Genomic DNA, 12,464 nt, shown 5'->3' on the forward strand with positions numbered 1-12,464 from the left:
GACTGAAATATCTTGGAAAACAAATACTAAGCATTATCGGAGTGAACGCAAATTAGAAAAATATATGCAATGGTATGAATAAAACCCCCCTTCTGCTGTGTAACTTGGACTGTGGCCCTCTAATCATCAGGCATATGTAAATGGAAAAATCAATTGTTACAGCCCAGATATTTAACCCTATAAGAAAAAGGAGATGGATGTTGAGAGGTACACACCACAGCAGCACACAGGGAAAATGCCTACGGTGTCTGGAGCCCTAGGAGCAACATGGCCTCACGTGAACAATTCTGTCAGTAATTTCTACATAAGAATGCCCTCCCCCAACCCCCCAAAAATATATATATATTCCACTTCAGTGTGGTTTTATACAAAACCGTAATTACCACAAAAGTAAAAGGTTTGCTTGTACAGCTGCCATAAACTTTGGGAAACCACTCCCCAAAATGCTTCAGAACAGCAAGAGATCCAAAGAGAAAATAAAAAGCACTGAAATAAGAATGGAGAAGCTGAAACCCACCCTTGAGCCAGCGATGCTCTGAAAAGCTCCCACTGAGGCTAAACAGGTTTCAAGTGTTTTATACACTGATACACACACAACACAGGGCATTATTTTTGTTTGACTGCCAAACTTAAATATATCCAACCCTTCTGCTCAGGGTGAGAAGCCTCATGTGTCCTGCTGGGGTGGCTGGTTATTACTGGATGCTTGGAGCCACTGTTTATATTTTCACCTGGAAACCCCCATTAAGATTGGCAGAACTGAGAGAAAAACAAAACAGCCACAAATCAACTTTCTAGAGGAGGAACTGGAGCAGCTTTTCCGTCCAGCAGATGTTTCACTCACAAAGCCAAGACAGAGGGCAAGGGGGGATCCCTCCAGCAGCTGTGGTATCACCCGCTCCCCTCCAGAATGCAGTGAGGACAGAGCAGCACCAACCTTCCCTCTCCTATTTTGTCCTTCCACTCCCAGAACTGCCTCCAAAATCATTATTCCAAGTACCAAAATACCACAGAAGCCACTGAAGAATCCACATGAAACACATTTGGGCTTCAAACAAATCCATTTATTAGTTTGCATTTCTTTCCGCAGAGGTTTTGACTGCACTCACTTATTATTTTTTTAAAAAACTATATTCTTAGAGGAATTAATTTTAAATGTTTGGGTTTGCATGTTTATGGGGCTTTCTTTTTAAAGATACAGAGGTTGGAGTAGTTCTTCATGTTACTGTACAGGCTTGAATGATGTTTCAAAGCAGCAGTTCAGCTTTTTAAGCTTAAATAACCACATTTTGATGGAAACTAGCCATGGGAATATCCAGAGCAAAGCATGTGTGAACAGAGATGTAAAATTCCTGCTGCAGAAAACATGTTTTCTATCAATTTTCAGTGCTAAAATCCTTCCAAACTATAATCTGATTAGAAATCCACACCAGCACAGTTTAAAAAGCTGGAAAACCAGATCTATAGTGCTTTATTTGAAAAGTGTATTTCAGATTTCTGATCAGAATAAAAACAAATCTGCAAATAAGAGACATGCAAAAATGCCAATTCCTTTGCAACCATCAGGTATCTAAGAAGGATTTACTGGAAAAGCACCAGAGAATGGGGGAAAAACAAGAAGTCAAGCCTGAATCCTAATGGGACAAGCATAAACCACATTCGTCTTACCAGCCCCGTCCACAATAGCAAAGTGGGTATCCACCTTTCAGCAACTTCTACCCCTGGCAAGTCTCCATCAGAGCATAAAGTGCTAATTTCAATAGAAGACAGAGGGATTTCACCACAGCCTGCTCCAAGATGGCTGTTGCTGAAAGCAGCTGTGGTAGCCAGCTGTTAAATACCCCCGGACCTTTAGGATTCATTTGCACGTGGTCACAATTCAAGCAGCTGCTGAATTCAACCCACAGCAGCAACAGCTCCAGACATTTGGTGGAAACACTCAGGAAGAGCCAGGCCACCTGCACCTGAAACACTCATGAGTTGGAGACCATCACCCACTAGAGCAGCTTCCACCCAAACCCACCTTCCTCTACCATCCTGTGGGTGTTCTGCAGCGGGAACTGCCTGGTTTCAGTACACAAAGTGAAATAATTTGAGAGTGGGACGCAGGAGAAGTCCCTCCTGCACAAACAGACAGGGGGGCCAGGCCAAACCTGCTATGAGGTTGGAGAAGGAGAAAAAAGCTGGATTGATGGGCTGAGACCCATTGCATGAGGTTCAAGAGGGCCAAGCGTCAGGTACTCTACTTGGGTCACAACAATCCCAGGCAACGCTCCAGGCTTGAGGAGGAATGGCTGGAATGCTGCCCAGTGGAAAAGGAACTGGGGGTGCTGGTTGACAGCCAGCTGGATATGAACCAGCATGTGTCCAGGTGGCCAAGAAGGCAAACAGCATCCTGGCTTGTACCAGCACTGGTGTGGCCAGCAGGACCGGCGGGATTGTCCCTCTGTGCTGAGGAGCCTGCACCTCGAACACTGGGGTCAGTTCTGGGCCCCTCACAGCAAGAAGGACATTGAGAGGCTGGAGGGTGTCCAGAGAAGGGCAACTGAGTTGGGGAAGGGTCTGGAGCACAAGTCTTATGAGGAACGGCTGAGGGACCTGGGGGTGTCCAGCCTGGAACAAAGGAGGCTGAGGGGAGACTTTCTCGCTCTCTGCAACTGCCTGAGAGGAGGCTGGAGCAAGGGGAGGGGGGTATCACTCTCTTCTCCCAGGGAAGAAGTGACAGGACTAGAGGAAATGGCCTCAAGTTGCACCAGAGGAGGCTTAGATTGGATTTTAGAAGAAAATCCCTCACTAAAAAGGTTGTCAGGCCCTGGAATGGGCTGCCCAGGGCAGTGGTAGAGTCACCATCCCCAGAAGTGTTTAAAAGCTTTGTAGATGTGGTGCTGAGGGACATGGTTAAGCATTGGACTCAGCAGAGCTGAGTTAATGGTTGGACTGGATGATCTTAAAGGTGTTTTTCAACCAAAACGACTCTGTGATTTTATTGAAAAGACTCCAGCCCCAAATCACCACTTGCCAAAACCTACTGACTTGACTGCACTAACCCACCAGGCCTTCTTCCTCCTCACCCCAGCCAGAGATCCGGCTCCCTGACCCCTGGTGTGATTCTCCAGCATGTTCCTGGTCCTCCACATTCCCCTCTCCCATGTCCTACTTCCATTCCCTCAGCACCAGAAAGGGACAGGAGCAGTCCTGGCTGCAGAGCTTGGAGGTTAATGGCTGCCAAATGGAGGTTAATGGTCCCCTCTGGGATAAAGGCAGCTGTAAAGGACAACTTGTTTCTCTACCAACTAGTCAAATATAGCACAGGGATGTGAAAATTCAAAGTTCAAACCCTGCTGATGAGGCATCTGGGAGAAGAGCACAGTTGCAGAGGATGGAACCCATCCTCCCTGCTTTCTTCAGAAAAGAAAAAGCACAATTAAAAATTAAATATGTTTAAAAGAGGAAAACAAGCTTTTAATTACAGCATGACACACGCAGCGTGTTCCAAATTATGGCAGGTCATGCACATCTTGATGCCTGCTATTCCACAGCCTGCCTCGAAAACAGGCCATCAGCTTCTAAGTAGACAGTAGCCCACCTACCCCAGAGACTAGCCATGACACTGGCCTGGTCCAAAGCATGCCCAGCTCCACCTGCCAGCAGCAGCCCATCATATCATCACGTGCATATCTACAGAAGGAAGAATTTAAAGCCTATTCTAAACTGTATTTTGAAAATCAAAACCATGAAACCAGAGTAACCTGGTGTTCTGCCTTCAACAACAGTCATTCCAGCTCAGCTTCTCCAGACATACACCTAAAGGCAGCTGACAATTTGAGTGAGACAGAAAATTCAAAGTATGACTGAAAAAATCCAGGATTTAGCAGTCAGAGCAATCCACCACATCTGACTTTCAGTCCTGTTTTTAGTCATTAAAATAACCAGAGACTTAGTCAGAAGCCTTGAAAGTGTATTCTTTAAAACTTTCAAAAGTGAAAACCATCATAAAAATCCAGACTGGCTACAACACAGATTTTTCCCTTATTCTAGAAAAGAATCCTTTTTCTCATGCAAAAAAAAAAAAGTACCCCACCCTGACAAAGGCCAGTCAACCTGCTCCTGGGGGCTTGAGGAACCTCACCCCCTGCATTTTGCAAAGAACAGCGTTGTGACAGCAAAGCTGTGACTCTAATTCGTTGGTGGAGCATGGCAGGAAATGTAAAATATAGAAGAGCAATTAAATCCTATTTAACAAACTCCATCTGGAGTGGTTTTGTTATCTCAAAACTGAAGAAAACACAGGAACTAAGGTTTAAAAAAACCCCAGCATTGCCAGTGCCCGACCTGCTTCCTTTCCTAGAGAGCATCAGAGGAATGTGTGGAGTAAAATGAGCTCTGGGGGTTTTAATAAATTACCTAAATCACATTTTACATCACCTGTTATTGTTCCGACAATTCCGGCAGCTGATGCACTCGGAGGGGTCAGCCTGTGGCACTGCTGTGTACAGCCCACTGCCCTGCAGCAGGAAGGAGGCAAAAAAATGGGAATAAAAATCAATTGCTACTCCAACACACGAGAGAAAGGTCATTCAGCTCCAACCTTTTCACTTTGTTTCCACTTTATCAGTCTCCAGACCCATGCCCCATAACGTGGCATGGCAACACTGAGCTATTATATGAAGTTGAGTGGAGGGTTTTTGCCAGCGTGTGTCAGGGAAAAGTAAATAACTGCAGCTTAGACAAGTATGTGGTAATTTCCCTGGTCTGTTTTCAGCTTCATATGCTAAGGTTTAATTTAATAAACACACTGTAAATATATTTATTTTTAACGCTGATGACAGACATGAAAGCAAATTGCTGTTTGTTAGCAAACGGTGCCCACTTGGGGAGACGGAGAATTAAATCTGCAGGGCTGATGTCACAACACAAACCCATCCCACTTTCCTGTAATTACTCCGATTAGATCAGTTTACTGCGCCAGACTGATTTTTGAAGCATTTGGTATTTGTACAGATGGGGTAATTCCTTCGCCAGCAATGACTTGGGGTGCGAGGGATTTTGTGTTGTTGGTTTTGGCCATGGGGGCCATTACAAGTGAGTCAAAATGCCCAGATTAACACATACCTCATTGTTACAGACCTGGCGGGCGCCACCGCGGGAGCCGCTGGCAAAGGGGCCGTGGAGCCCGGCTACTGCGCCGCCATGCAGGAGGGGAAGAGGTCTGGGGAGGCTCACTTGGCATTTCAAGTGGTAGGGAACTTCTAGCAACTCTTATTTCTGCAAAAAGTAGGGCTTATCCTTCCATTTTTTGAGGCCGCTCAATCCAACAGGGAGCACTGAGGAAATGGCTAACTAGTCTTGATTGCCATCCTGGCTGGTTTCTCTCTTCCTCATTTAGTCCAATCAATGAAACAATAAAGAGAGACCTCAGGAGGATGAGAACACCCTGTCCTCCTTGGCTGCCTCACCTGTGTGCCAGTTTGGGTCCTTCTAGGTAAGAAGTTGCATGGACTCAAACTTTCTACACCATGGCAGGGGGAAAAGAAAAAAACTCAATGAGGTCAACTATTTGGCACGGTGTGTCCCATCTTGTGGCACAGAGGAGCTCCAAGCACCCAGACCTGTGTTACCACAGGCCTATCTCCTTCCTTCCAAAAAAATATAAATTGGAGGGACAAACCATCAAGGCAGATTCCCAAGCTTTCTCATGGGTAAGCTTTTCCCTTCCTGAGGACTTGTACAGTTGAGACTTTTGGAGAGTTTCACTCACTGGGAAGTTGGACAGGTCCAAAAATAAAACCACTGTTTGGGCCTTAGTTGCTTTTGGAAGTGACCACAAAGCAGCACTTGCTGCTCCACCAGCAAAGAGAGAAGAAGCAGGTGAAGAATCAACTGGTCTGGACTCAAAGCTGGAGTTTAACTCAAGTGGCAACTACTGTGCAAGCGCTAATTTGTTGTTCAATAAAATGAAGTGCTTGTGTTCAATTACTAACACAAACAATAGCCCCATTTTTTCCTCCAGAAACAGCATGGGTTATTCAGACTTTTGAACTTTTTCTTTCAGTCTTCCTGGGCAATGTTCACAGTTTTGAGTAAGTTTAGTAAGTTTGAATGCAAGCCATCTGTTTCCATAGACAATAATGAAATCATTATTCTCTCTTGGAAACGGGACACACTGCAGCAAATGAATGATTTTTCCACAGCGTACAAAGGCTGGATCGCAGACTCAAATTAGTTTTTAATTTTATTTTCAATGTCAAAACAAAAAAATGAGCTTGTCTCAACAGTTACAAACTGGGGGACTGCAGAAAAAAAAAAAAAAGAGACAGCCTTATTATGTTGCTGCATTTCAAGATGTATGGGGCATTTTATTTTATGGAACCTCCTGCTACATTCGTGCCTTGCCATAATTAATAGCGTTGCTCAGAGTTACAGATCTGAAACAGGTGGGGGAAAAAATGGGTGATCCATAAAGCTGCAGAATAAGCAGCTATAATTAAATCTATTTAACTTGAAGATTGAGAAATACCATATGCACAAGTAAAGTCTCTCAGCCCAGTACTGAAGCATTCTCAGAGCTTACATGCTGTTAGGAGGAGGGTAGAGGCAGATTTCCCAGAGTAAATGGAATTCTTGCTGTCATCCGATATCCTCAAATGAAAACCATGATGTTTGTATCAGAAATATCAGCCCAGTTGCTTCCTCTGGGATAAGTAATTTAGTGGAACTGGCTGTTATCAATGGATGAGTCTTTCCCCCACCCAAATTAACTACGCTTTTCCAACCTCTGAATCAATCCCAAGGTCTAAGGCTGAGCCTTCCACCACTGCAGAGCAAGAGCTTACATTGACAAGATGGTGGGAATGTTCATAGTCCACACGTGTCCCGGTCAGGGAGCTGGTATGCCCAGGGTACATCCCAGCTCCCCCGTTCATCATCCCATTGACTCCATTTGGGACTTTATGATGGAGATGGGGGCAGCTATTGCCCAGGCTGCCGTTGCCTATGAAGCTCCCGTGGATGCTGCCGTTGACTCGGCTCGTACCAGGTAAGGTTGTGTACTCAATCATCTGCCCATTGAGATCTGCCCCTTGGTACAGATAGCCAGGAGGGTCATATTCTGCAAGAGACATTGTTAGTCAAAGCATATTTATTGCCAAAGGAGAAGTTAAATGAGCACCTCTAAGAAACAAAAAAAACGTATTTGCTCTTTCTACAGCTTTCATAAATTAACTGTAATATTCAAGTGCTTGGTATACAAACACAGAAATGGAAAACAGCCATGTCCTGAGGAACAGACTAGGAACATTATTCTGAAAGGGCTCAGCTGACTTCAGTCACTAGTACAAGCATCCTAAAACCAGGCCATTTGTACAATCAATAGACCCTCTGCCATCTGCTGCCAACAACTTCCAGAAAATTCCTCTGGGCCACAGTGGAAGACACTATCAAACATTGCAAGAAGTTTTGTTTCATATCTCTCTTTCAGAGAGCAAGGACATTTAAAAGCAACCACAGGCTGTGAAAAGAGTAAGGCTGATCAATGCATTCCCAGCAGAAATAGCTAGAGAAAAGACTAGAAGAGAATCAGCGGGTGAGCTCCAGTGCACCTGCTCCAGGCTCCTGCCTGTGAATGGATGGGCTTTCCTCACCAACACTTCTCTAAAAGGCTTGGACACCAGGGTAAACTGCAGCACAACCATACAGCAGCATAGCCAGCACCAACTGGTCTTACAAAAAATCACCCCAGGTCTTCACCTCAGGCACACATAAAAAGTACAAGTCTCTAAATAAACACCAGTTGGCTCATCACAGGAAATATTTCCCAGTCATAAAATGTTACTAATTTGACACTGATAATATTTCTGTCATGGGTCTGTTCAGCCTGGAGGAGACTGGAGGAGGGTCACATTAATGCTTAAATATAATCTAAAGGCAGGTGTCAGGAGGATGGGATCAGACTCTTTTCAAGGGTGTCCTGTGACAAGACAAGGGGGAAAAAGGGCCCAAACTGGAACACAAGAGGTTAAACCTAAACAACAGGAACAACTCATTTACTGTGAGGGTGACGGAGCCCTGGAACAGGCTGCTCAGAGAGGTTGTGGAGGCTCCATATCTGGAGACATTCCACACCTGCCTGGATGCCGTCCTGTATAACCTGATCTAGGTGAACCTGCTCTGACAGGCGGGGTTGGACTAGAGGATCTCCAGAGGTCCCTTCCCACCCCCTACATGGTGTGATTCTGTAAAGGAATCCAGAATTAACTCACTCTGCATGGTGTTGTGCTGCCGGTTCTTCCACAGGCACATGGCAATGAAGACAATGAGGATAAGGACCATCACCCCCAGGACGCAGCCCACAATCAGGTACAACATGTCACTGCTCCGAACAGGGCCATTTGATGGCCCAGCTCCTCCTCCCCCAACCCGCTCGGGGGCATTTGGGGGTGTGCTCAGGTCTTTCACTGGATATTCGGATGCTCCTGGTGTGCGTTTCACTGGATGAAGGAAGAAACAAGTACAGGGATATTGGCTGAATGCATTGCAGAAAGCAACCTGGGGGTGTTGGTTGACAGCCGGCTGAACATGAGCCAGCAGTGTGCTCAGGTGGTACAACTGGCCTGCATCAGGAATAGTGTGACCAGCAGGAGCAGGGAGGTGATCCTGCCCATCTGCTTGGCCTTGGTGAGGCTGCACGTGGAGCACTGGGTGCAGGTTTGGGCACTGCTGTATAGGAAGGACACTGAGGTGCTGAAGAGGGTGCAGAGAAGGGCAACTAGGCTGATGAGGGGTCTGGAGAAAAGGTGTTATGAGGAGAGGCTGAGGGAGCTGGGGCTGTTTAGCCTGGAGAAGAGGAGGCTGAGGAGAGAGACTTCATCACCCTCTACAACTACCTGAGAGGAGGTTGTGGTGAGGTGGGTGTTGGGCTCTTCTCCCTAGTGACCAGTGATGGGACAAGAGGAAATGGGGTCAAGCTGCACCAGGGGAGGTTCAGGCTGGATATTAGGAAAAGTTTCTTCACAGAGAGTTGTTGGTGGAGGCATCGTCCCTGAAGGTGTTCAAAAAAAAGGTGGACATGGTGTTTCAGGAGATGGTTTAGTGGTTGGGGATTACAGGGCAGACAGTTGGACTTGGATCTTTTTGAAGGTTTTTTCCAACCTTGATGGTGATTCTATGATTATGAATTGAAAATAATGATTGCAGAGTTAGAATCCTAATAGCCCAAAGAGAAAGCCTCCAAGTCAGTATTAAAACATGTAAGAGAAGGCCAACTGCTGTTTGGTAGTAACTATTTACCTTGGAAAATGGTTATTATTCAACTTGCTAACCCTCCTGTTGAGGTCACTTGAGACTTTAATGAGCAACTCGACACACGCATGGCTAGAACTGCGCTCACTCCCAACTTGAAAGAGCACAAATCTTTCCACTTCTGAGGTCAGGAAAAACCACAACGTGCATTTCCATCACCAAACCGCTGCCAGGTGACCTACTTTTATCTGAGGTGAACCTTGCCAACCCCCTTCTCAAAACCATCCTATTTAAGACACTGAGAGCTGAGCAGAAAAGCACTGAAAACAAGATGCTAGTTTAACCCAGGAATTAAATTTACATTAGTTTTCAGCACAAATTAATTTAATTTGACATTAAAAACATAAAAGAGATGGCTGGCTAAGGAGTGGAGCCGGTCAGATAGACACAGCCGGTACAGATAGGTCAGAGAAACTGGATTACCCTTGGGAGCCTGGAGGAGATACATTTTAAGGAAGAGTCAGCATGAGCAACAGATGACACCATGCCAATTCTAAAATTAGGGAAAAAAGTGATTTTCCTGATGGGAGGAAGGCCAGCCATGCAGGCAGCCTGCAGCCCTGCAGCTCCCAGCCCTTCTTTCCAAGGCTTCGCTCCTCACGTAGCTCCATTTTGATGCTTCCGCTCCTTAAGGGCTTTTTTCTTTTTTGGAAACATTTTTTCATAGACCTGCACTTGAAGTTTACTGTCTGCATTTTCCCTTTACAGCCTTACTTGGTTTTAGAGATTAAAGGAGACAGGAATTCTCTGCAAAATAAATGTGACTGCCATATCTGACACTTCCAGAGAACAGTACAAACTTTGTGCCAGAGGCACGCAGGATTAGTGATGGAGGCAGCCAACATAACCATCAATTGCTGTGGTCTGCACTTATACAATGTGTCACAGAGCCCTGAAGACAGAAAACAGACGTACAAATCAATTCTGTCATCTCTAAGAACGCCGTTGTCTCCTGAGGAGAGGCTATCAGCACAGCAAAAGAAACAAAAAACAATCCAGAACAACAACCCTATCTCCTGGGCCAGGCAAGTCTGCAGAGCTCTGCTAAGAGCCTTTCTCGGGAGTGCAACTTATTGCTTTCCATATGTTCAAAACAATCCCAGCTTCGGGATACAAAACAATCCTCCAAAACATTCCAGAAAATGACGACTTTCAGCCCAGCTGACTTTGAGGCCGCAAAATCCCCCACAAGCGAGGTGGTGCTGTGTGCCACAACACGGCCCCCGCAGAGGGTCCTGCCGACGCTCACCTTTGGTTTCGCAGATCATCACGTTGCTGTACTCACTCTCCCCACCCTCGTTGTAGCACTGCATTTTAATGTCATAGGAGGTTTCTGGCTGCAGGTGATTTATCAAGTGCCATTGCTTTGTTCCTGGGGAGAAAAAATATATCAGCTAGGTCTCATTTACTGGCAGGAGGCAGAGTTAGGTACGAGGACGTTGCAGTGCCTTCCTCTACAAAACACAGGGGTATCACAGCCTTTCCTGGTAGCACAAAAGTCTTTTATTAACCATCTATGGACTCATCTGAAAGCAGAAGACCTGTCTTGTGAAATAGCTTCTTAGAGGAACATTTTGATGAATAAAAGTTGGGGGTTCTTTTCAGTATTTTCAACTGCAGAGTTTTTTTTAAGAATTTCTCTCTCTACAAAAAACAGAAGTTGCTAAACTTAAAGATCAGACATCCAGGTTCCTGCCAAGTCTGGACATTTAAAATCAGCAGCATTTCTGTGCATCTTAAATATGAAGTTTCTCTCTTCTAAACCAAAACGTTCAATGGCATTTTACAAACTGCTTTTTTAAAGGAAAATCTTTCCTTTCCTAGAGGCACACAGCAAAGTGACAGGCTTAGGATGGGTTAGCAATTTACAAGACACAGGGCAAATAACAAGGGAAAACTGGCACGGAAAATAAATTGAACTTGGGATGGGGGAAAAAATTCACCGCCATAAGCCCCTCTTCCCTGTCTGGAATCCCACAGGATCCCTGGAGACACAAGGTGCCACCTGGAGCCACCCTTTTTTTGGAGGAAGGATCCATCTGGGTTGTTCAACTCAGCCAAAACTGCCAATAATTGAACGTGCATTTTATTAAACAGAGTAGGAAACGAATGGAGCGCGAGAGGCTGCCTCTCTGCTGCCTGCCCCTGCAGAGACGGGGCCCGGGCCAAGCAGTCTTCTCTAATAGGAGGGTTTTGTCATCTCTGGCTCCCGGCCAGCGTTTCATTTAGACACCCTCCTGAAGTACTGAGCACTTCAATATAAATCATTCTCAGTTTTTACTTTCACGGGCTTGTGACAAATTTTAATAAACAGCGACCCTTTTCTTTTTTCCTCATTTTTTTTCTCTCATTTATTTATTTTTTTTTTTAGGGAGTTTAATTAACTGTTTGAGCACTCTTAATCCCTCTTGGAAAATACCACCTTGAACTGTTTCCACTGTTTCTAAGAAACTGTCATACCACCTACTGATTCAAGAATTAATAAAAAATAAATATGAAGCCTGCTGAGCTGGTGGGGACTGTCCCCAGGAGCCTATTGGAACTTCCCTGGGATCCAAGCCCAGGTGTGGATATCCCCCAAAAAAGGGCAGGAGGTAGCCAGGAGGACCCCCCAGCTCTGTTCAGGGGCTTTGGAAGGGGAATCACCATCCGAGCTCCATCCCAAGTGAGAGCAGACGAGCCCTGGCTGAAGCTGGGACTGGCCTTTCCCTAAATTGCACGTTTTTTCCCAAGATTCCTCCTCAGTTTTCCCATTGCCCCCACCCCCAAGCATTCCTTTCAGTAATTACTACACCAGGTTTTAGGTTTCCGCTTCAAACCCTTAGTGGAACTGGAGTCAGTACAGGCACTTTAACTGTCCTCTTCGTGCACCATTAGCAAGGAAAAACATTTAAACAACTGACATCAGTCTGCATTTCCATTTAAAATTCAATCTGCAGGACCCTCGAAAGGGACAGATTCAGACCATGGATGCAGGACAGGGCTGAACTGGTTTTTGCTTTTGCTGAACGATAGTGAGAAGCCATTTGAGTCAAGATCTTGACTTGTTGCTTGTCTTGAAATAAAATCTGATTTTGCCTGTAGCACCGTTTGTCAAGTTTTCTGCCCAGTTTTGAATGTCTCGAAAGACAAGACTTAACAGGGAATGGGAAGGAAAGCCTACGGCA

General features: G+C 45.4%; 1 protein-coding gene across 9 annotated transcripts in view; it reads right to left on the reverse strand.

Annotated features, from left to right (window-relative positions):
• The window catches only part of CDON (cell adhesion associated, oncogene regulated), a 54,571-nt gene that overhangs the window by 1,986 nt on the left and 40,121 nt on the right, over positions 1 to 12,464 (reverse strand). For 8 of the 9 annotated variants that reach the window (XM_051638542.1, XM_051638537.1, XM_051638536.1 and 5 more), the window contains 4 exons: positions 10,547 to 10,669; positions 8,259 to 8,486; positions 6,834 to 7,108; positions 4,426 to 4,505 (listed from right to left, as the gene is read on the reverse strand). In XM_051638542.1, the coding sequence (XP_051494502.1) occupies positions 4,426 to 4,505; positions 6,834 to 7,108; positions 8,259 to 8,486; positions 10,547 to 10,669 (706 nt within the window). Of the gene's footprint in view, positions 1 to 3,158; positions 3,679 to 4,425; positions 4,506 to 6,833; positions 7,109 to 8,258; positions 8,487 to 10,546; positions 10,670 to 12,464 lie in introns of those variants that run through there. The other variant, XM_051638544.1, reaches the window with a different exon arrangement.

This window comes from Apus apus, chromosome 22, assembly GCF_020740795.1.
Source record: "Apus apus isolate bApuApu2 chromosome 22, bApuApu2.pri.cur, whole genome shotgun sequence".
Lineage (NCBI taxonomy): Eukaryota > Metazoa > Chordata > Aves > Apodiformes > Apodidae > Apus > Apus apus.